The 23,781-nt window shown below is 40.3% G+C and overlaps 1 protein-coding gene and 1 long non-coding RNA gene across 4 annotated transcripts in view; one reads left to right on the top strand and one right to left on the bottom strand.

Moving 5' to 3' along the window:
* The window catches only part of SEC24D (SEC24 homolog D, COPII coat complex component), a 108,294-nt gene extending 96,087 nt beyond the window's left edge, over positions 1 to 12,207 (bottom strand). The window contains exons 1-2 of one of the 3 annotated variants that reach the window (XM_047855585.1): positions 12,120 to 12,207; positions 7,678 to 7,836 (exon numbers count right to left, since the gene is read on the bottom strand). In XM_047855585.1, the coding sequence (XP_047711541.1) occupies positions 7,678 to 7,836; positions 12,120 to 12,204 (244 nt within the window). In that variant the 5' untranslated portion in view covers positions 12,205 to 12,207. Of the gene's footprint in view, positions 1 to 7,677; positions 7,837 to 10,025; positions 10,198 to 12,119 lie in introns of those variants that run through there. The other 2 variants (XM_047855586.1, XM_047855587.1) reach the window with 2 other exon arrangements.
* Positions 10,374 to 13,007, top strand: LOC125163607 (uncharacterized). Its single transcript, XR_007151513.1, has 3 exons — positions 10,374 to 10,775; positions 12,104 to 12,249; positions 12,340 to 13,007. It is a non-coding gene; the product is annotated as an uncharacterized LOC125163607 (long non-coding RNA).
* Positions 13,008 to 23,781: the final 10,774 nt, after the last annotated feature.

Below are 23,781 nucleotides of genomic sequence, written 5' to 3'. Positions count from 1 at the left end.
TAACATGCAGAAAGACAAGCTAACTCTTCCTAAAGAAATCAAGGAAAAGTTCAAAGAGAAAGGACTGGTTGAGCTGAATCTTGCAAGACAAGCAAGAGTTTTCTTAGTGTAGAGACAGGAGAGAGGGTTTCAGGCAGAAGGGAAAACTTGAGCAAAGATATGAGAGAGCATAGCATGATCAGGGACAGGCAGAAGGTTCAGTGCAGAGAGATTACGAAAAAAAGTGGCTGGAACAGAGGTTGTCCAAGTTGGTCGGGTCAGGCTGCAAAGTCCTGTGTGCCATTTGGACTCTATCCTCAGGGCAAAGGGAAACCAGTATCACTTTTATCTGCAAAGTCACAGTCTTCTCCTGATCACATTACAGGTATTTTCAAAAGTGGTCAGAGATAAAGAGAAATTGAATTCTTTATAGAGCAGTACGAGAATTTTAATAAGAAAAACCATACCAGAAGAAAGAACTAATAACTATGCTTATGCCAAAAGAAAAATATCTAAAATCACAAACTGGTCTTTAATATCATGGCAGATATAGACTGGCTTACTCAATACCAATTCCATTTTCCTTTCTGGCTTGCCCTTCTGTATGGTCCTGAGCTAGAAAGACAGAACATCCATTGCATAAACCTCTTACAAATGTAGTTGCCATGTATTCTAAATTCAGCAAAGCAACACATCACTGGGAGACCCTGGCCAGGAAGCGGAAATGGTTCTGGGGTAGAAAGGCAGTGGCTGCTAATGGAATGGTCCTGTGTGGAGTGTGCATTTCTATGGACCATGGACTCCCAAGCTGGTTCTGGCTTTCTCTATATTCTCTTAGCTTCCTGATACCTTTAACAAATCACTTTCTACTATAATAGTCTCTGCTACCAACAAAAAAACTCCTGACCAAAACAACATCACAGAAAAGTATATCTTGGACTTGGCCCTGGATCTGATAAACTAAAACCAAAATTAAAAACCACTTGTGAAAAAAAAAGTTTATCCCTTTTATTGTTTTCTGTTGTCTAATTGCTGTGGCTAGGACTTCTAGTACTGTATTGAATAAAAGTGGTTAAGAATGGACACTGCTGTGTTGTTCCTGACTTTAGGGGAAAAGCTCTCAGTTCTTCATCGTTGAGTATGATATAACTTGTGCATTTTTCTTATGAGGCCTTTATTACATTAAGGTATGTTCCCTCTAGACCCACTTTGCAAAGAGTTTTTATCATGAATGGATGTTGTACTTTGTCAAATGCTTGTTCTGCATCTATTGAAATGATCATATGGTTTTTATCCTTTCTCTTGTTGACGTGATGTATCATGTTGATTGTTTTGCAAAAAGTGAACCACATTTGCATCTTGAGAGTAAATCTCAATTGTGATATATGATTTTTTTGCACTTTATTTTTTTATTTTTTTAATATAATTTATTGTTAAATTGGCTTACATACAACACCCAGTGCTCATCCCAATAAGTGCCCTCCTAAATGCCCATCACCCACTTTCTCCTCTCTTCCATCCTCCATCAACCTTCAGTTTGTTCTCTATATTTAAGAGTTTCTTATGGTTTACCTCCCTCCCTCTCTGTAACTATTTTTTTCTACTTCCCTTCCCCCATGGTCTTCTGTTACGTTTCTCAGGATACACATATGAGTGAAAACATGATATCTGTCTTTCTCTGACAGACATTTCACTTAGCATAATACCCTCTAGTTCCATCCACATTGCTGCAAATGGCATGATTTTATCCTTTCTCATTGCCAAGTAGTATTCCATTGTATATATAAACCACATCTTCTTATCCATTCATCAGCTGACGGACATTTAGGCTCTTTCCATAATTTGGCTATTGTTGAAAGTGCTGCTATAAGCATTGGGGTACATGTGCCCCTATGCATTAGCACTCTTATATCCCTTGGGTAAATTCTTAGTAGTGCTATTGTTGGGTCATAGGGTAGTTCTATTTTTAATTTTTTGAGGAACCTCCACACTGTTTTCCAGAGAGGCTGGACCAGTTTGTATTCCCACCAACAGAGCAAGAGGGTTCCCGTTAGTGTACGATTTTTTTCACGTATTGATGGATTTGGTTTGCTAATATTTTGTTGAGGATTTTTGCATCTACATTCATGAGAGATATTGGCCTGTAGCTCTCTCTCTTTTTTTTTTTTTGTGGTGCCTTTATCTGGTTTTAGTATCAAGGTGATACTAGCCTCATAAAATGAATTTGGAAGTTCTCCTTCCTCTTTTATTTTTTGGAATGGTTTGAGAAGAATAGGTATTAGCTCTAGCAAAATTAGAGAAAGAAAAATGTCATATGATATCACTCATATGTGGAATTGAAGAAACAAAACAAATGAGCAAATGGGGAAAAAGAGAGTGATAGAGAGACCAACCAAGAAATAGACTCTTAACTATAGAGAACAAACTGATGGTTACTAGAGAGATGAGTGTGGGAGGACAGGTGAAATAGATGATGGTGATTAAGGAATGCACTTATCATGCTTAAATATACATATGTGTGTGTATGTGTATATATATGTGTACATACATACACACACATATATAATTTTAAATAAATAAAACAAAGATAAATTCCCTATTGCATGGACATGTAATGACTACTTTTCCCGAGGCACTGTGCCCGGTAGTGTATGTATATAAGTTTGCTATTTATTATAAGCCTCACCACTTCCATCGCCCTACCTTAGTTCCAGGACATCAATATTAGTTCTTGCCTCTCAGCTTCCAGACAAGTGGTCTTCAATCAGGGATGATTTTTCCTCTGAAGACACATTTGGGCAATGTCTAAGATTTTTGGTTGCCAAGGCGTGGGGATGGGGATGGGTCAGGTGGGGATACGAGGGGGAGTACTGGTATCTACTGAGTAGAGGCCAAGAATGCTATTAAACATCCTACACTGCACAACACAACCTCCCACGACAAAGAATTAACTGGCCCCAAGTGTCAACAGTGCTGAGGATGAGAAACCCTATTCCAGAAAGTAGTGTGTCCAGGTCTGATGCCTTCTCCATCCTTTCTAATGTAGAATATAACTCTTTTTAAAATATACATGGGATTATGACCCTTCCTAGCTTAAAATGCCTCAGTGGCATCCTACTGACCTTAAAATAAAGCCTAAATAAAGTCTTAAGATGGCCCTGCTTTCCACTTCAGGCATACCCCTCACTGCCGGCACTCTACATCTCAGCCATGCTGAACCTCTTGCAAATGGCTCAAAAGTGCCACCTCCTGACCCCACTAAGCTGCCTCACTACCTGGCCAACTCTTACTCATCTTCCAGGTCATTTCTTCCAGGAGGATTCCCTTTATCCATAAGTCTTGGTTATGTGCCCCTGACATGTGCTTCCATAGCACCTTCCACCTCCTTTATCATACTACTACACCCCCTGTATTGCCACTATCAAGGTACTTGACACATGTCCCACTAGGTAAGTAAGTACTCTAAAGGCTGAGATTAGGTTTATTTTATTCATTGTTACATTGCCGCAAGTATTTTTCTCACTCAATAAATGTGTTAAATTTTACTACATAGCCCTAGCATCACACAATAGGCACAAATGGAGGTATGATCTGTGAGAAACACAAAACAAGAGTTAGCACTGCTCATATCTATGGTAGAAAAGATACTTCAAAGAACCACAACTAGATTGCCTGTATCTGTCAGAAAACCAATAAAAGGGTCACCAAAAGACTAGAAAAGAAGGCACCTGATGACTGAAGATTAGGAGATCTAGGGTCACTCAGCCCAGAGAAATAAAGGCTAGGGTAATGTAGTAACAGCCTTAAATAATTCAACAAAAACACCATATTTTACAAAAAGGTGTATTTATAGAGTCTGATAGCCCGGTATCCATCTGAGAATTGAATAAGCAGAAAAAGGCTTAAATTAAAGTGTGAAGGTTTTAATCCAACAGAGGAAGTTTCCTTGTTATTATTGTTTTAATACTGGTAAACACCAGAGAGTTGCTGATGAATGGAGCGGCTTGTCATTCACACACTCATTTAATGGGTACCTTCCCTGCTCCAGGCACATCTATTAAACTACAGTGTGGCAAATGGTATAGAGGCCTGCACAAATGTTAGAACACAAAAGGAAAAAAGGACTTATAGACAAGCCTGAGAAAGAACAGTGGTCACAAACATCTGTAGGCACAGCACTTGAAGTGAGTCTAAAGCAGGAGTGTGGAGGACAACATGAAGGCATGGATCCACCTTCTGGTAGTGTGGAGTGCAAATGAGAGCACCAGTACAAACCAGACTCTAAATGACTAATGGCTTAGTACCACTGCAATAACAGGTATGATAATTTGGCAGATGAAAAAAAGAAAATGGGTAAATTAATGAAGGTCTATGGAGCCTAAAATTCAATCAGAGCCAATGGGAAGCTACAAAAGGTTTTAAGAAAAAGAAAGGCAAAATCCCTCCAGGGGCACATGGGTGGCTCAGTGGGTTGAGTTTCCAACTCTTGATTTTGGCTCAGGACACGGCCTCACAGTCCCACTTTGGGCTCTGTGCTGGCAGTGCAGAGCCTGCTTGGGATTCTCTCTCTCTTTCTCTGCCCCTCCCCTGCTCACATTTGCATGTTCTCTCTCTCTCTCTCAAAACAAATAAATAAGCTTAAAAAAATAAATAAATAAATATCCCTCTAGCACAGGACTGGATGGTCTGGAGAAAGGCAGTACTGAAGATAGAGAATGGTTAAGAGACTATTTTAGTAATCCAGATGAGAAATGGATGGCTTGAACAAGACGAGTGACAAGATAGAGAGGAGGAAGCAGGTAGGAAAGAGGTTTACTATTTCCCCAAAAGAAATAGGGAGGGGGGCGCCTGGGTGGCTCAGTCAGTTAAGCATCCAACTTTGGTTCATGATCTCACAGCTCGTGGATTCGAGCCCTGCATCAGGCTCTATGCTGACAGCACTCTCTGTCTCTCCCTCTTTCTTTCTCTCTCTCTCTCAAAAATAAATAAACATTAAAAAACTGTTTTTAAAAAAGAAATTGGAAGGACAGTTGGATTGAAGAAGGTAAAAGGGAGAGAATGTTTTTAATAGTGAAAGTTTCTAATTTGGATAACTGAGTGAATGATGATGATGCTGATGTTGGGTGAGATATGGAATGCCAGGGAAAAGTAGGTTTTATGAAAAACATTCTGAATTATTTTGGATATGATGAGTTCAATGTGCCCACGTACACAGGTGGGCAATTGAAAATAAGAGTCTGTAGCTTAAGAGAGACATATGGGCTGGAGAAATATATCTGAGAGATTAGTACTTCATATGGAAGGTTACAGCCTAGGGAAATACCTATAGAGTGAGAAAAAAGGGGTGATGACAGAACAAAGAAGGAGAGGGGTACCTCGCTGGCTCAGTTGGTAGAGCATGCGACTCTTGACCTCAGGGTCATGAGTTCAAGCCCCAAGTTGGGCATGGAGATTACTTAAAATTAAAAAAAAATTAAGAAGAACAAAGAAGGAGAAACAGCAATACTTATGGTCATATAGAAGGTGTAGGGGACTCCTTAGAAAAAGATGTCCAAAAAGCCACCAAGAAAAATAATAAAATATGGTGTCACTGGAACCAAAGGAAAAGAGAGTTTTGTATAAAGAAGAGCCATAAGCAGTGTCAAATTCAAAAGATGACAGGAGAGTGTCTACTGCATCTGGTGGTAGGGCCACTGATGACCTTGGTGGGAGAAGGGGAAGAGTGGATGGGGCCCAAGCTATGGAGCAGACTACATTGAGCCATGGAGGGACTGAAAGGCAAGGATGGAGAGTCACTGAGGAAAGCAAGTAATTTCTTAAAAACATGGCTGTCTTGAAGAGAGAAAGGAAGAGTGAATGATACTGAATGTTCTACTTAGGTGTGTATTAGAGTTTGTTGTTTGTTTTCTTGAGATACTTGGGTATGCATCCTGGCTACCCCACCAGCTCTGTGACCTTGGATAAATCACAGTATACCAGCCATTCAGTTTCCTTAGCTGCAAAACAGGGCTAATAATCTATTGCATAGCATTGTGTGAGGATTAAATAAAATAATGCATGTAAAGCTTTTAGGACCAGTTTTTGATACATGGTAAGCACTCGAAAAGAGCAGTTTATAATCTTCATCATATACAAATGCAGAGGGGCAATGAACCACCTGATAGAGAGAAACAAGAAAAAGTTCCTACAGGATCCAGATCTATAAATATTATGGGGAAGATTGGTTCTGGACAAGAGGGGGATGCCTCATCTGAAGGTTTTTAAAAATGAGGGGCAGACTAAATCACAAGAGTCACTTTCCACAGGAAATTCACAGTCTTTAGAGCATCTTCTGAGACAAACTTTGTGTGGCTGCTGCAGTCAAGCCTCCCTACAGGGCATTCCCCAGCCCTCAGTGATTTGCACTCCATACATGCCATCCAGCAGAGCCCAGATTCTACATATCTGAGTCAGTCCTAGTGATCCCCAAGAGACACTCACTGATTTACACAACAATTTGAGATTAATTCCTCAGCATTCTTCCGGAATTCCTAATAACTGTCTTAAACAAATATTTTTAGGAAATTTGGGACCATTAGACCTGAAACAAGCTCTTATTAGCCTCACCCCTGACCCTGAAACTTGGGTCCATCAGAGCAGCCTCTTGATAAAGGGAGGTGGCTTCATGGTGCCAACTTCCATCAGAGCAATGGTAATCCCACTCCATTAATGATTTCAATCACTAATTATTTCAAGGTAAGGCCATGTTTTTGTTATTATCACTTCGTAATCTTTGACATATGAATCTAATCATATTTTTCCAATATCAAGCCTGATTTTTTATGATTGCCAAAAGCACTTTAGTGTATGTATATATAATATATATACATATATAGTATGTATGATATATATGTACATATTTAATTCGGTTTTTTATTAAATGTTTAAATAACCCCACACAACTGATTAATAGCAAGAACAAGTCTAACAGTAAAAACAAAACATTCAGGAGCTTCTTTGTTTTAATCTTTTTTTTTTTTTTAATAATCAAAGGTCATATTTATTTTTTTAATTATTTTTTTCAATTTTTTTTAAATATGAAATTTATTGTCAAATTGGTTTCCATACAACACCCAGTGCTCATCCCAACAGGTGCCCTCCTCAATGCCCATCACCCCCTTTCCCCTCCTTCCCCCCCCCATCAACCCTCAGTTTATTCTCAGTTTTTAAGAGCCTCTTATGGTTTGGCTCCCTCCCTCTCTAACCTTTTTTTTTTTCTTCCCCTCCCCCATGGTCTTCTGTTAAGTTTCTCAGGATCCGCTTAAGAGTGAAAACATATGGTATCTGTCTTTCTCTGTATGGCTTATTTCACTTAGCATAACACTCTCCAGTTCCATCCACGTTGCTACAAAAGGCCATATTTCATTCTTTCTCATTGTCACGTAGTACTCCATTGTGTATATAAACCACCATTTCTTTATCCATTCGTCAGTTGTTTTAATCTATATTTTAAAACCAAACTCATTGTATTCTAAGCAATAACCAAACTGATGATGCAGGCTTCTTCTATAATATACTTTTCCAAATAAGCCTATACTCTCAAACCACTGCATTATATAATGACCATTCAACACTCCCAAAGCTGCTCTTCCAGAATATCTTAAGTCTCCGAGTACTGAGAATCAATAATCACATACAAGCCAAAATAATGCACTTTACCTGGTGGAGAACCTGCATGAGAGGGGTCCACATAGTGTCCATAATGTGGTGGAGAAAGACCTATTCCAGGCTGGGACTGAGAATAGGGGGGTGTAGCCACATATCCTTGTTGACTCATTATGAAATTATCATTCCAAGGGATAGCCCTACAAAAGAAGCCTGCAACAGAAGAAAAAAAAAAAAAAGTCAACAAGAGATTTTTGAGTTACTTAATGCTATTAAAAATAAGAATGCCGTTAGTAAATATTTACAATGGTTTGAGGAAAATATCAGGTGCACGAGACGTCTGCGTATCACACAACATATCATACCATTATCCCCTAAACAGGCTCTAATCATAGCTCTATGGAACTCAGTAACTCGCTTCTATAGGCAAATTCTCAGGCACAAAATATGAATAACAACTTGCCAATCACTTTTTCTTTGGAAGAATGAACTATTTCACAGATAGTCTCTCCTATGTTTGTGCCTTTGGTTTCCATGGCCCTGTTTCAGCGCAAAGCATGCCACTGGCAATAATCACAGTCATTCAATTCACTGACCAGCACAACTGCCAGTGGTCTGCAACCAAATGTTTCTTGGCTTGTGTCATTTCAGTGCCATCCTAATTAGTAATTTTCGTTAGGCAGTTAGGACAAAGAGAGATCAATAGTCCAACAAATACAGCAGAAGATAAAGGAGCGGATAATGGACTCACTCTGTGAGTCATGAAATGACTAAGGCAGGTTGCAGCCTACAACAATTTGGGAGTTGTCAGTGGTTTCTCATTCAGAGATGACAGACTCTCTTTCTAATTTAAATATCACACCTCTGAAAACATATGCACATATATTTAAGGAACAAAGAAAAAAAGCAACTTCATATATGTTCAGGCAACACACACACACACACACACACACACACACACACACAAATGTAACATACCCACCTTGATTCTACTCAGAAGCTAAACACCAATTTGTTTTAAATTTTCCATTTTTTCCAGGTTTCACAAGACAAGAGACATTTCACAGAACTATTGTCAAAAAATCTTTTGTAACAAAAAAGGCTGTGAATCCTAGCAAAGGAAGTAGGCTTTCACTATAAATATACTAATACTTAGCTGTGTGACATGGGATAAGGTGAAGAACCTCTCTGGGCCTCAGGTCCCTCTTACAAAATAAAGTTTCTAAAGATTTGGCAGATATAAAACACTGATACTACGATTTCTCTCCAGTTTCTTTTACCTGGCATAGAAATACCCTTCCTGTTGTTATTTTACGATACTACCTTTTAAGGTAAATTTCGGTGATACCTGCTAAGCCTTGAAATAGACCTACATTCAGGAAATGTCATTCTTCATTCGGTTTCATTTTCCTATTAAACTATGCGTTTCCAAAATTAAAAGGACCAAGCGAAAATATCGTAAGATCACTTTCCTCTCCTTGGAAGGCAAGAACTGCAGAGAGGAGAGACAGGAAGAAGCCTGCTGGTCCACTTTGTTACTGACAACACTTTTTTCCCTCCTCCCACTTCAGCACAGAGAGACGTGGCAGCCTGAGCTTTGGTCAAGCTCATCCAACCAAGCACATTTCGGAAGTCAGCAGGAGCACACACCTACGTAGCAGCCTGTTGCTGAGTGACGGAGAGGCAAGGCCGGGATGTTCACTCCGAACAGCAGGAAGCAAGCTGTCGGGTCCCTCTCTACTGGTCCTGACAGGAATTTGCTTCCTCACGCAGCCCGGTTTGCCACGTCAAACTTCCTCACACAGCACCAAGTTACAGAAACCTGACTCAGCTTCAAGCGGCGACATGGCAGAAAGCCACTTGGCAACAGCAGGCCTAGGATCAAAATCTGGGGAGCCCCAGGCCATTGTCACTGGTCAATTATCGCCGAGGTGTGCCTCTCACCCTGGACCAGGTTCGGATTTGGACAAATTGGTTGCACTCTCAGGATGTCCCGAAGCTTGAAGATACAGTTGCCATTTTTACTATCAATATTTCCAATATTGCCTTCCTCCAAAAAGGAAATTAAGTTGATACGGAGACAAGAAAACCGCTGGCAGTGTCCCTGGAATCTTGGGGCTGGTGAGGACCCTAAGCACGCAGTCCCAGCATCCCAAGACAAAAAGATGGGGGCGGGGGCGGGTAAAAAAAATGCCCACGCCCACCCACCCCACCCCTATTATTATTAAACTGCACGAAAGGGCTGTAGGAGCTAAGTATGAGGTCTCCTCCGCTGCCCTGCCACAGCTTAGCATCCAGCCTCCCGCCAACCCCCATCCCAGGCCCCGCACCGCACCCCGCTCCAGCTGTGCCTGGGGAGGGGCTGTCCCGCCAGAGCGTAGCTAGGCAGGGCGAGGCATTACCTGTTCTGCTCCCGCACGCCTCTGGACTTCCGAGAGCCTGCGCTCTGCTCCTAGCGCCAGCTGCCCCCGGTGACCCTGCTCCCGCTGCGGCCGCTGCTCCCGCGGCGCCTTTCCCCCGGCCCTGTGTCCCCACAGGCTGGTCTCGCGCACAGAGTTGCAGCTGGGCTGGGAACTGCCACGTCAAACACTCTCCCGGCTGCGCGCCCCCAGCGCCGGGGCTCAGACCGGCTGCCGCGCACCCGCCGGCGCACGCGCACAGACGCGACGGGGCGGGGCGGGGCCGGAGGCGGGGCCTGGCCGAGAGAACTGCCGGAGTTTGGGCAGCCCGTCCTTCCTTTTTTTTTTTCTATTCGCCTCTTTCTGTGTGTTTTGTTTGTTTCTTTGTTTGCTTGTTCCCCTATAACAGGTCAAAATGTTAACGCTTTTGATAAATCAGTGTTTTCACAGCGGAGCCGTGTAGGAAGGCGGGAGTGCGTAATGAGGGTTCATTCATTCTTTCATTCAACAGGTTGCAGCTTCAGCTATTCATTACGTATTACTTGAGTAACTGATATTACAGGTATTGCTTGCTAATATGGAAGGTACACGATTCAAGACTCCGAAGAGATGAGAGTTTAAAGGCGAATCTGGCACGTGTATACGGACAATTTGATGACGCATTTGTGCAATGCACTACAGAAGAAGGAACGTCCGAAGCAGCTTGGCAACGTGTAAAATAGGTAGAAAAAGATGTCCTAACTGAAAAGTGTGGTAAGAGGTGCCTTCATTGAAGCTGAAATTGCTAGACTTCTGTGTATCCCTTCAAGGAATGCCTACAGATTCATTGTGAGGGAGAATGATTGAACCCACCCCAAACAGGAATCAATTCATACATAGGACCCAGTGTTTAGCTCACTGTGTTGTTAAGAAACAGCTGAGAAAGACAACCTATGTGAGACCTGGGACTTGACTTCTCTATCCAGCCTTAAAAACTAGGACCATCTCGCTGGTTTCTCACAATGCCCCACTGCTAGATAGAAAGGCCTTCAGCCAACCCTAGGTTTGGTATAGCTACCAAACTTACACAAAGCAAACCAAATCAGTGTTTTGTTTTCAAAATATGCTTTTCTCTGGACTGCAAGAAGATAAAGACTGCTTGACAAATCCCTTTACTGATGAAATCCTTGGGCAAACACTTGCATGGGTATAATGCTACTGCTGAAATGCTACATGAGTTTTTGCAGGCATTTTAAGTTATTCCAGCATGGTGAAGTCTAGTGGTCTCTTTCCCACTTCTCCTTTTTCTACAGCTTTAAAGTGTGATGCCCTGCCCATTGGTTAGATTTGAAAATCTACAATAAAAAAAATTTTTTAATTTGTTTCCTGTATTCTCAGTATAATGAAAATGTTTGATGAAGTTTAGGAAGCTTTGATCTGTGTTGAAGCAACACAGCTTGTAAGAGCAATAAAAGTTGTCATATCACAGTTATGTCACAATGTAAGAAACAGTAGTCTCTCAGAGATAGGAGAGCTGATTCCTATCAGCTGGTTGGCTTGTTGCCTCTATAAAACCACTAAATTTGAATTTGTAAATTCTTTCTAACTCTTTGTTCAGGGATACCAGACAAACAACTTGTGATTTCAGTACTAAGTGTTGAATTCCTAAATATTTAAAGCTGGAAGGGATTAGATATATGGATAAGTCAGTATTCAGTGAGAAGTGAATTCAACTTAATCACTTATAGATTAATAAACCAAATTTCAGAAAATGAAAATAACCTCCTAGTCTTTTAGTTGGAAGTCATGCCTTCTAATTGTATTTCAAAGTAATTTTTACCTCATTTTTCTTTCTCTTAATATTACTCTGATTTGCTCTTCTCTATTAAATGGGTTTGCCTTTCTCTCCTGTAACTGCCATAGTTAAGCTTTCAAATAACTAAGACCATAATAGACCATACAGTTCCACCAGTTACTGGAGTTACCCATCACAAATTTCTTTTTCTTATGAAATAGACTTCTGGTTTCAGGCCAGTTTCCCTTCTCGTGACCTTATATACCACCCCTTTAGTGACTAACTTCTGACATTACGCTTTTTGTAGGATTATTGGCCTTTACCAGACAGGAGGATCAGCCTGGATTCCCAGCCTTCCTTGGTCCAAACTACCCCACTGTCACCTGATGTCAGCCTCTGATGTTCCATGTATAATTAATGTGGTCACCCTGGTAACCAAATCCTAACTGAAAGGTGAGGTCACAGAGAGTGTCCATGTGCTGGAGTTCTGTGTTCTTTAGGGTCTTTCTGTTCTAAATTTATTCTTATTTATTTACTTTTTAGTAATCTCTTCACCCAACGTGGAGCTGGAACTCATAACCCTGAGATCAAGAGTCACATGCTCCACCGACTGATCCAGAGCCAGGAACCCCTCTGTTCTAACTGTAAAAGGAAAATAAAGAAGATAATCGATGGTGCAAAAGATTGTATAGAAAGAGAATGAATTACCTGACAATACTCAGGGTTCTTTCTGTTATATATATCCTTTGGAAAAAAACTATGGTGCTCTAAGCATTTATGTAACTTAAGAAATTTGGAGTCTCTGGTTGAAAAGCTACAGTTTGAAGAGGATTTATATTTTTTAAAAATGAAATAGCCAAGGCTTGGACTGTATTAAACATCTGAAAACACAATAAATAAGGCCAAATTAAATGGTGGTGGCGAGAAGGGTACATGGTAGGCTAACTTGAGCAGCAACCAATAACAGTAAAAATACAGTTTAAATGATCATCAAGGGCCAGACGCAAAGGTAATTACTTCTTTCTCTGTTTTTTTAATACCAGTTTTATTGAGATATAATTAACAATTCACCATTTAAGGTATATAGTCCTATGGGTTTTAGTATGTTTACAGAGTTGTATAGCCATCACCACAATCAATTTTAGAATATTTTCATCCCTCCCCAATAAACCCTGCCCATTAGTAGTCACTGCCTTTTCCTCACTACCCTCCCATTCTACAGCCCTAGGCAACCACTGGTCTACTTTTTATCTGTAAAGATTTCCTATTCTAGACACTTCATATAAATGGAATCATATAATACGTAGCCCTTTGTGACTATCCTTTCACTTAGCATAATGTTTCCTTTTTTTTTTTAAGTTTATTTATTTAAAGAGAGACAGAGACAGCACACGTGGGGAAGGGCAGAGATAGAGGGAGAGAGAGAGAATCCAAAGCAGGCTCCATGCTGCTAGCACAGAGACCAATGCATGGCTCAAATCCATGAAACTGTGAGATCATAACATGAGCTGAAACCAAGAGGTAGACACTTAATGGACTGAGCCACCCAGGTGCCCCTAGCATAATGTTTTCGAGGTTAATCCATGAAGTAGTATGCATTAGTACTTATTTCCTTATTGCCAAATAATATTCCATTGTATGGATATAACACATTTCACTATCCATTCATCAGTTGATGGGCAGTTAGGTTGCTTCCCCCTTTTGGCTATTATGAATAATGTCATGAACATTCATGTACAAATTTTTGTTTAGATATACATTTTTAATATTCTTGGGAACTTCAAATAAACACCGTAGTTTCAACGTAGTTTTTGGAGCAGTCTGGCTCAAAGGCTGTGCACTTAGCAATTAGGCAATGTTGCCACTCTGTATGAGATTTTATTTTTAAAATAAAACAGGCAATATCACCCCCCATACAAAAAGACAATAACAAAATAATTAAAATTGAAATCTCTTGTGAAAATGTAACTTACCAAAGCTGATTCTAGAAGAAATATTTTCTTAGAGTTAAAATATAGAGTTACCATATGGCCCAGCAGTTTCACTCCTAGCTAGAATTACTTTGCTAATATCTTGAATATCTTGCTCTGAGTGTACTGCATTACTTATGTCATCAGCCATAGATTGGGCAGTGTGACATCAGACTGCCAGGTCAAGTTGACTCAGGTTTGAATCCTGAAACTATCACTCACTACTAGCTATATGAGTTTTACTTATTTAACATTTATTAAGCACTCACTATAAGCTGGATGCTGTACTAAGCACTGTGGATATGAAGTTGGATGAGACACTGCTCTAGCTATTAGAAGTTCATGGAAGAGTACAGGGATTGGCAAACTACAAAATCTGGCCCACCTGCTTATTTTTGTACAGCCTGCAAGCTGAAAATGGTTTTTATATTTTTAGATAGTTGAAAAAAATCAAAAGAAGAATAATATTTCGTGACACATAAAAATTATATGAAATTCAAATTTCAATGTCCATAAATAAGGTTTTATTGGAACACAGCCATGCTTTTTATTATTATACTCTCTGCGGTTGCTTTTGCACTACAGCAGCAGAGTTGAGTAGTTGTGACATTTCCCACAAAACTCAAAAAACCTAAAATATATACTACCTGGCCCTTTAAAGAAAAAGCTTGCCAACACTTCATCTGGTGGGACCTATAAGTATGGTAACAGTGGAGTAGAGTTCTATGAGAAGACTAAGTTGCCATGGGAAAATGTAAGAAGAGACATTGAGCCCAGACTTGGAAAGTGAGAGATATCTCCCTGATGGAGGTGGCATCTGAACTGAGTCCCTGAGGACAAAAATAAGTTAGGGAAAAAAGGAGTGAGAGGTAGCAGGAATAGCAGGAATGAAAGAGAGAAGACAAGGAATCTGGGGCATTCAGAGGCGAGATGGTCTAGTACAGCTCAAAGGTGGGGTTCTAAAGGAGTGAGGAGAGGAATGAGATAGATGATAGATAGATAGATAGATAGATAGATAGATAGATAGATAGATAGATAGTCTCATCTCTATGAGAGCAGGTAGGTGGGCTAGGCTAGCTCTTGAGGGCCCTCAAAGGCTCTGGAGAGGCAATGAAAAATTTTAAGCAAAGGAATGATTCAATGATTTTTTCCCCCAGAAATCAATCTGGCAGACAAGAGATAAGGCTCTGCAGTCAGACCAAGTCATGACTTCTGTTTCTGCCAGTTACTGGCTATGTGTTCCCTCCCTAAACTTCAGTATTCTCTTCAATAAAAATGGGAGTAATTATAATACTAATCACAAATTTTTTTGTAGTAATTAAAGGAAATAATGCAGGTAAAGTACTTGGTACAGTGTTTGGCACATAATACATGCTCAATAATGTTGTTATGGCACCATCAAAATAATTATCATTTTTTTTTTAATTTTTTTTTCAACGTTTATTTATTTTTGGGACAGAGAGAGACAGAGCATGAACGGGGGAAGGGCAGAGAGAGAGGGAGACACAGAAGCGGAAACAGGCTCCAGGCTCTGAGCCATCAGCCCAGAGCCTGACACGGGGCTCGAACTCACGGACCGCAAGATCGTGACCTGGCTGAAGTGAAGCTGAAGTCGGACGCTTAACCGACTGTGCCACCCAGGCGCCCCAAAATCATTATCATTATTAACAGCATATCTGTGACAATGGAATTAAGGAGATAAAGTCTAAGGATGAAACCCTGGGGAATCCTGTAATGAATGCACATTCTAAGCTTACTAACCTTGGTGTACTCGTAAATTTGGGATATTACATTCTTCTCATTGTTATCATGAACATTTAATGATATTAAACAAAGTGTTATGGAACAAAGTAAAAGTAGAGCAGGGTGAGGGGGATTGGGAATGCCAAGTGGGTGATGGGTTGTTTTATGTGGGATAATTAATGATAGTAGTATTTCATAGAGTACTTAGGGTAGGGGTCTGTGGTGCCTGAAGGCATGCCACTCAGAGCTCCCTCCAAGATTACCTACTCCCAGGCATGTAAATGGATGACATCCTTCAGCTGTTATGCCTTTCACAACACCATTCATCCCAAAGCAAATATTCTCAGCAGTTCAAGCCAATGACTGAGCATAGTAAGCCTACTGAAGTCAGACTACTTTTTCCCAGCATGGGACCCCTCTAGTAAGAAATCTTTCCTCCGGGGTGCCTGAGTGGCTCAGTCTATTAAGTGGTCGACTCTTGATATTGGCTCAGGTCATGATCTCATGATTCATGAGTTCGAACCCCACCTCAGGCTCTGCACATTGACAGCGCAGACCCTGCTTTGGATTCTCTGTCTCCCTCTTTTTCTTCCTCTCCCCTGCTTACTCTCTGTCTCTCTCTCAAAATAAATAAATAAACTTAAAAAAAAAAAAGGAATCTTTCCTGTGGGGTTTCCATTGTCCTGGCTGAGGTTTTCTCAGAACCGCACTGCAATATGAAGCTCATCCTACCCAGACCTCCTACCTCCTTCTCCTCTTTTCACAGATGTTGGATCTGCATAGTACCAGCAGCCCTTTCCCCTTTTTCTCCTGTTCTTGTTCCCTCTCTTCTACTCTTCATAGGTGGTTTCCCCAGTCACTCTGTTGTGTGTCTAATTCCATGTTGGCATGTGCTTTTTGGGAGACCTGGATTGACACACCTGACAGAGGTGAGATTTGAACAAGACCTTAAAGGAGGTAATAGAGTTAGCCACGCAGATCACCTGGGGGCAGAGTATTTCAGGCAGAAGAGCCCCCAAAAGTCCCTATGTCAGAAAGGAGGGTGCCTGGCATGTTCCAGGAACAGGAGGCCGGCAAAGCTGGGGTGGAGGAAATGAGGGGAAAGTTGTAGGAGAGGAGAGACAAAAGGTTAAAAAGGGAAGTGAATGGTGTAGGGTCCTTTAATCCATTTTAAAGAGTTTTGGGGGTGCCCAGGTGACTCGGTTAGGCATCTGACTCTTGATTTTGTCTCAGGTCATGATCTCATGTTCTATGAGTTTGAACCCTGTATAGGGCTTTGTGCTGACAGTGTGGAACCTGCTTAGGATTCTCTTTCTCCTTCTCTCTGCCCTTTCCCCCCAGCGCTCTCTCTCTCTCTCTCTCTCTCTCTCTCTCTCTCTCTCTCTCTCCCCCTCTCTCAAAAATAAGTAAAAATAAACTTAAAAAAATAAAGAGTTTTGTTTTTTCTCTGATTTAAAAAGGAGTCATTTCAGGTTTTAAAGTGAGGAATGAGGGAGCACCTGGGTGGCTCAGTCAGCTAAGCCTCTGACTGCAGCTCAGGTCATGATCTCATGGCTCATGAGTTCAAGCCCCATGTAGGGCTCCATGCTGACAGCTCAGAGCCTGGAGCCTGTTTTAGAGTCTTTATCTCCCTCTCTCTCTCTCTCCCTCTCCCACTTGTGCTCTGTATCTCTCTCTCTCAAAAGTAAATAAACATTAAAAAAAATTTAAAGTGAGGAATGACATGATCTGACTTACTTGCCTCTGTGTGTGTGTGTGTGTGTGTGTGTGTGTGCGCGCGCGCGTGCGCGCATGTATGTATTTGCTAATATGGGAAGCAGCATCTCTTTATAAAGAATATGGTGTTCAGAAAAGATTTATTTTACAAAGTCTCAGTGAGATTTAGGCCTCAGAAATTTATCCTTTAATCATTTGGTTTCTCACAGGTTTTCTTGATGGTGGCTAAGATTTGAGGAGGAATAGTAAATATAGTTTTATAACCTGCTTTAAAAGCTGGTGGAAAATTGAGTCGTGCCTGCTGCACAGCCATTGTTCTATATTCATAGCTCACCCCTTACTCGGACCACATTTCTGACTTCAAAGATTTTCCAATTGATGAAGTCAATGATATATGTCTCAGTATTTTCACTGCACTGATTTTCTTGATCAAAGAAAGAGAGCAGACACTTAAGACATGGATGAAACCCAACTTTTGTTTAACAGAATGCTTACAAGAAAGGTACTCTCACCTTTCTAATATTGAAAGCTTGGGGTGTAGCAGGTTTCTCACACAGAGAGTTATGACACCGAGGCTTTTCTTTCCAGGAAGCAACTTTATTTGTGCCGGTATGCGCTCAGTTGGTTTGTACCCAAAAAACTGAGCCCCGAACACCAGGTGGCGTAGTATTTTATACATTTTCTACTTCTTTGTTTTCCAAATATGGATATTGTATAGGCATACACTCTGATGTTACAGGCTCATGAGGGAAGTCACACTAGCCAGGTTGCCTTCCCTTAACGTGAGGTCTATTTCTTTAGGGAGGGCACTCTACCACAGGGGCACCTGCCTGGCTCAGTTGGTAGAGTGTGCAACTCTTGATCTCAGGGTCTCGAGTTCAAGGCCACATTGGGAATGGGGCCTACTTGAAAGAAAGAGAGAGAGAGAGAGAGAGAGAGAGAGAGAGAGAGAGAAATAGGCACTCAAAGTGCCCTGTCTACCAATTTGAAAGCTTATGATGTGCTATTCTGTAACAAATATTTCCCTTTTTGCTATCAGGATTGAACTGAGAAATAAAAAGGACCAGATAACTCATTGAATAATGGTCAGAAGATGGGCGCCTGGGTGGCGCAGTCGGTTAAGCGTCCGACTTCAGCCAGGTCACGATCTCGCGGTCTGTGAGTTCGAGCCCCGCGTCAGGCTCTGGGCCGATGGCTCGGAGCCTGGAGCCTGTTTCCGATTCTGTGTCTCCCTCTCTCTCTGCCCCTCCCCCGTTCATGCTCTGTCTCTCTCTGTCCCAAAAATTAAAAAAAAAAAAAAAAAAAAAAAAAAAAGAATAATGGTCAGAAGAAGTAGCAATGGTACTAGCTATTTGAAGTCACTGCTTCGATATATGCTTATTAACAAGAAATTATTTTCTTTTGATTCCTTCCTCAAATCCTCTTACTTGATTATCTAGAAGTATAATGCAATTCTGTATTGTTATTCTGCAATTCTATATTGCCATTGTAAATAACAATATAGAATTGCATTATATAGTGTTAGAAATTTAAATTACCAGAAATTTAGATTTTGGAATATCACATTGTGGCAGAAACTGCTAATATTTCTGGAGTATCCATCCTTCTTCTGAGTTTTAGCTGATGTGGGGCTGCGCAGCCAGGAGACTGCGGCTCCAGCCTTCCTTACAGCTGGTTGTAGCTCTGGGACTCACTGACCAGAGTGGAAATTATATGCAACTTCTTTGTTTCATCCTTAAAATTTTCAACCTGATGAATTTTCTCTCACTTTCCTGCAGGCTGTAATGTAGATGGTAGTGGTCAAGCCAAATGAACCCTTGGGATAAGGATAGTTCTCTGGGATTGGTGGAAAGAATGTGAAGGAAACTTTGGTGCCTAGGTAGCTTCATGAACCAGAGTCACCAACTCACCTTGAGCCCCATGTCTGCTTCTGAGCTGTTACATGAGAGAAAAATAACTGTATGAAGGTTGAGCCACTGGTTTTGTGTGGGGAGGGGGTCCTCTTAAACAAATAATCATATTCTTACAATTATATTAAAAAAAATTTTTTTGATGTTTATTTATTTTTGAGAGACAGAGAGTGGGTGGGTGAGGGGCAAAGAGAAAGAAGGAGACACAGAAGCCAAAGCAGGTTCCAGGCTCTGAGCTGTCAGCACAGGGCCCAATGCGGGGCTCGAACTTACAAGCCGTGAGATCATGATCTGAGCCAAAGCCTGATGCTTAACCGACTGAGCCACTCAGGTGCCCAAAATTAGTGTATTTAAAAATTAAATAAGACACTTTTAAATTTTACTTATCAGAGTAAATCTACCATAAACCAACATACAGAACAGCATATAGACTAGAATCACAAAAGAACTGTCGATTAGAGTGAATTAACCACAGAGGAGCAAATGAGTGGACAGTTTGGCAATTCTATTGTTTTAATGGAGTCTCATGTTGAAAACATACCCTAATGGGTAAGGGTGGAGTTTTCTTTTGAAAGGAGCTGATGTTTCTATTGTTCACGGTTCACTAGCCAAGAACTAAAGGTGACTTTTTGGACTTTCTCCTTTTCCCTAGATCTAAGAGTTGATTCTAAATACAAGAGACACAAAGAAGACTCCAAGTATACTGATCGAACTGGGAGTAGGTCTGGAGAGCTCATCCTGACCTCATAAAGGTTCTGTGTTGGCAGCAGTGAGAGTGGGAGTCTGTTTCCTCTGGTGCACTATTCAGCCTCCCAGGAGCCCCATCTCCATGAACGCGAGCCAAGAGCAACTGTTTAGAAGTGAGAAGGCCAGGCAGGGTTCTCTTTACAATCTGAGGAGTGGAGAAGTCATAGGTGACTGAACATGGTGGCAAGACCCAGTCAGAATGGACGAATCTGAGGACTGTATTCAGAAGTGTATGGAATTCAGCACCCAGAGGAGCCTTCAGAAACAGCTGCATCGCCCTGAATGGGGGCTGAATTTAGTGAACGGGTGGCTTATCCCATAATAATTTGGGCTATTTTTAATTTTTTTATGTTTACTTATTTTTTTTTTTGAGAGAGAGACAGAGACAGAGAGACAGAGGGAGACACAGAATCTGACACAGGCTGCAGGCTCTGAGCTGTCAGCACAGAGCCCCATTCAGGGCTGGAACTCACAATCCTGGAGATCATGACCTGAGCTGAAGTTAGACACTAAACAGACTGGAGCCACCCAGACGCTGCATGGGTTATTTTTTAAAGTGTAACTTTATATTACAATCACAGGCATCTAAGATTTTTATAGATACATATACAATTGTGTTGGAGAAGGTCATCCAGAGGACATGACCGCCAGTTGACCCTAGAGCTGAATCCGGGCAATCAGAAGCTCCTCTTCCCAGCCCCTGTCCTTGCAAGTATGTTCTGCCCACAAGGGCAGATGGGACCAATTTTCAAGGATACAGCCTTTAGAAAGGTTGTTGTTGAACTATCTGGACAGTGTATATGATCAAATCCCATTAAGGCCTCTATATAAACTTTAAAGATTCTGTCAGCAGGTGCAGAAATCTACTCCTCTAGCGGCAGCTGAAGACAAGCCTCCTAAGTAAGTTCCCTTACTTTTTCTTTTTTTCTTTTAATGTTTACTTTTGAGAGAGACAGAGTGTGAGCAGGGGAGGGGCAGAAAGAGAGGGAGACACAGAATCTGAAGTAGGCTCCAGGCTGTCAGCACAGAGCCCAACTTACGCAGGGCAGAACCCATGAACCGTAGGATCATGACCTGAGCTGAAGTGGGACCCTTAATCCTTAACTGACTGAGCCACCCAGGTGCCCCAGTTCCCTTGCTTATTAAAACCGCCACCCTGCTATCTGGAGTGGCCGCTCAGTCTCTCCTTGCCCTCTGTGTACTCTACCAGTTTGTGGACCAACAACTATGTGTTTACTTCACTAACAAGTGGTATTTTATTGCCTCCTAAGGAAACGCCTTCTTTTTAGAGTTAGGTTTTCAAGACTTGTTTAAAAGTTGAGAGTTTTCTCATCTGGTGCAACTGTAGGTTCAAACTTTGTTCTAACTATTAAAAGGAAAATGGAATGGGGGTTGTGAATTGCCTCAGAAATTGGGAAAAGTCGAATTGTTTTTAAATGGTTAAAGATGCTGAACGAATATCTTTGTTGAAGAACTAATAAAATGTCAGTATAAATTTATGTTCATTGCCTTTAACAGACATATAGGAACATAATAATTACTTATTATCTTTCTTTGGACCTTCTATCTAACTGTTCAGGATTTATAGGCAACTGGTTTGAACAATAGTACACTTTACTGAGGTGGAGAAGACTATGTGAGGAGGGATGAGGGTGGGGAATAGGGTTCAGGTTAGGACATGTTATATTTGAGATTTATATGAGACATCAAATATTAATATTAGGTATGAATTGCAATATTTCAACCTGAGGTCAGAGAAGTCTGGTCTGGAAATACCAAATGTAAGAATAATCATCTTGGATAAGAAGTTCTGACTGTAATATTTAACAAACTTAGTTTAGGTTCATGGAATATCTAGTTTTATTTCACATTTAAATGACTAACAGAATTGGAGTTCAGGAAAGAATTGAAGATAAAGAATGCAGCCCTATGTATATCACCAGAGCCCTATGTACATCAAAACAAAGCCAGCTGAGTGGATGCATAAAAGATGTTCTAAGACCATGTCATTTCAATAAAGCAAAAGCAAAAGTTGTTTTCTGAAGGCAACAAGTTAGATTTAGTTTGCATTCTTCCATTGCTTTTTTTAAATTCTTGGCTTTTAAAGTGCACTCATATTTAATTTTTATTGCTAATTAATATTAATATTTAGTTAATTGAAAATTTCATTATTTGAAGAGTGTTTCAAGGTGATATAAAATGCATACATCTTAATTTAACTTGAATAAAGGTTTAGGCTTCAATGCAGCATAGAAAAAAGTAGGAAGGAAATGAAAGAACAGTTCTAAGTTGAAATAATTCACTCAATAGTTTATTTTTTAACTGGTTATAATTTTAGACATATTATGTAAATATTAAATATGTAAATTTTAAAATATTTTAGGCCTTGTATTTCACATCAGAAAACCAATTTTTTAAAAAAATTTTCAACATTTATTTATTTTTGAGAGAGAGAAAGAGAGAGCGAGTCAGAGATAGAGGCTGAGACAGATCACAAGCAGGGGAGGGGCAGAGAAAGAAGGAAACAGAGAATCTGAAGCAGGCTCCAGGCTCTAAGCTGTCAGCATAGAGCCCAACACAGGGCTTGACTCCACGAACCGTGAAATTATGACCTGAGCCAAAGTCGAACGCTTTACCAACTGAGCCACCTAGTCCCCCCCAGAAAACGAATTTTAATGAATGCTTTCATATAAAAAAGCCATTGTTCAAAAAAAATAAAGTTTTAATTAAACTACTATATTCTCTGGAATTGAAACAAAACCTAAAGGATGATTTATGAATAACAAATATTAAATTCATGTTGCTAGTATTGAACTTTAGTTATAGCTCTTATATTATTTTTTAACATCTTCATTGACATATAACTGACATACAACAAGCTGCACATACTTAAAGTGTTCGATTTGATGTTTTTGACATATGTACATGCCAGTGAAATCATCATAATTAAAATAACAAATCCACCACCCCTAAAAGCTTCCTTGTACTCCTTTGTAATCACTTCTTCCTTATTCTCTCTACCCTTCAGCTCTCAAGAAACCATTGATCTGCTTTCTGTCAAAGATTTGTTTGTGTTTTCTAGAATTTTATACAGGTAGAATCATATTGTATATGCTATTTTGGGGGTGGGTGGGATGGCTTTCTTTACTTAATTATGTTGAGATTTATCTATTTGTGTATGTGCACTGGTAGGTCATTCCTCTTTATTGTTAAGTAGGTTGCCATTGAATGGATGTATCACAGTTTGTTTATCTATATTGGCTGATGGACGTTGGATTATCCACTTCGGGGCTTTTCCAAATGAAGCTGATATAACCATTTATGTACACATCCTTGTATGGACATATCCTTTCATTTCTTTCAGAAAAATACCTAGGAGTAGAATAGTTGGGTCACAATAGTTGGGTTGATGTACGTTTAATTTTTTAAGATATTGCCAGACTCTTTTCCAAAGTGGTGTGGCATTTCATGTTATCACCAACAGTAAGTGAGAATTATAGGTGCTCCATATCCTCCCCAGAACCTGGTATGGTCAGTGTTTTTGAATTTAGAAGTTCTCATAGTTGTTTAGTGGCATCTCACGGTAGTTTTAATTTGCATTTCTCCAATGCCTAAGGTTGTCAAACATATTTTCGTGTGTTTATTTGCCATCTATACATCATACTTGGTAAAGTGTCTGTTCAAATATTTTGCTCATTTTCATTTGGTTGTTTTATTTCTTACTATTGAGTTTTTGGGATTTCTTCACAAGTCCTTTATTAGACATGCTATTTGCAAATATTTTCACTCAGACTGTGGCTTGGTTTTTCATTCCTTTTTTTTTTTTTAAGTTTGTTTATTTATTTATTTATTTATTTATTTATTTATTTAGAGACCGATATAGCATGAGCAGGGGAGGG

The sequence above is a fragment of the Prionailurus viverrinus genome, chromosome B1 (genome assembly GCF_022837055.1).
Source record: "Prionailurus viverrinus isolate Anna chromosome B1, UM_Priviv_1.0, whole genome shotgun sequence".
NCBI lineage: Eukaryota > Metazoa > Chordata > Mammalia > Carnivora > Felidae > Prionailurus > Prionailurus viverrinus.
The sequence above is the reverse complement of the archived record's forward strand: the minus strand, read 5'-3'. Positions and strand labels throughout refer to the sequence as shown.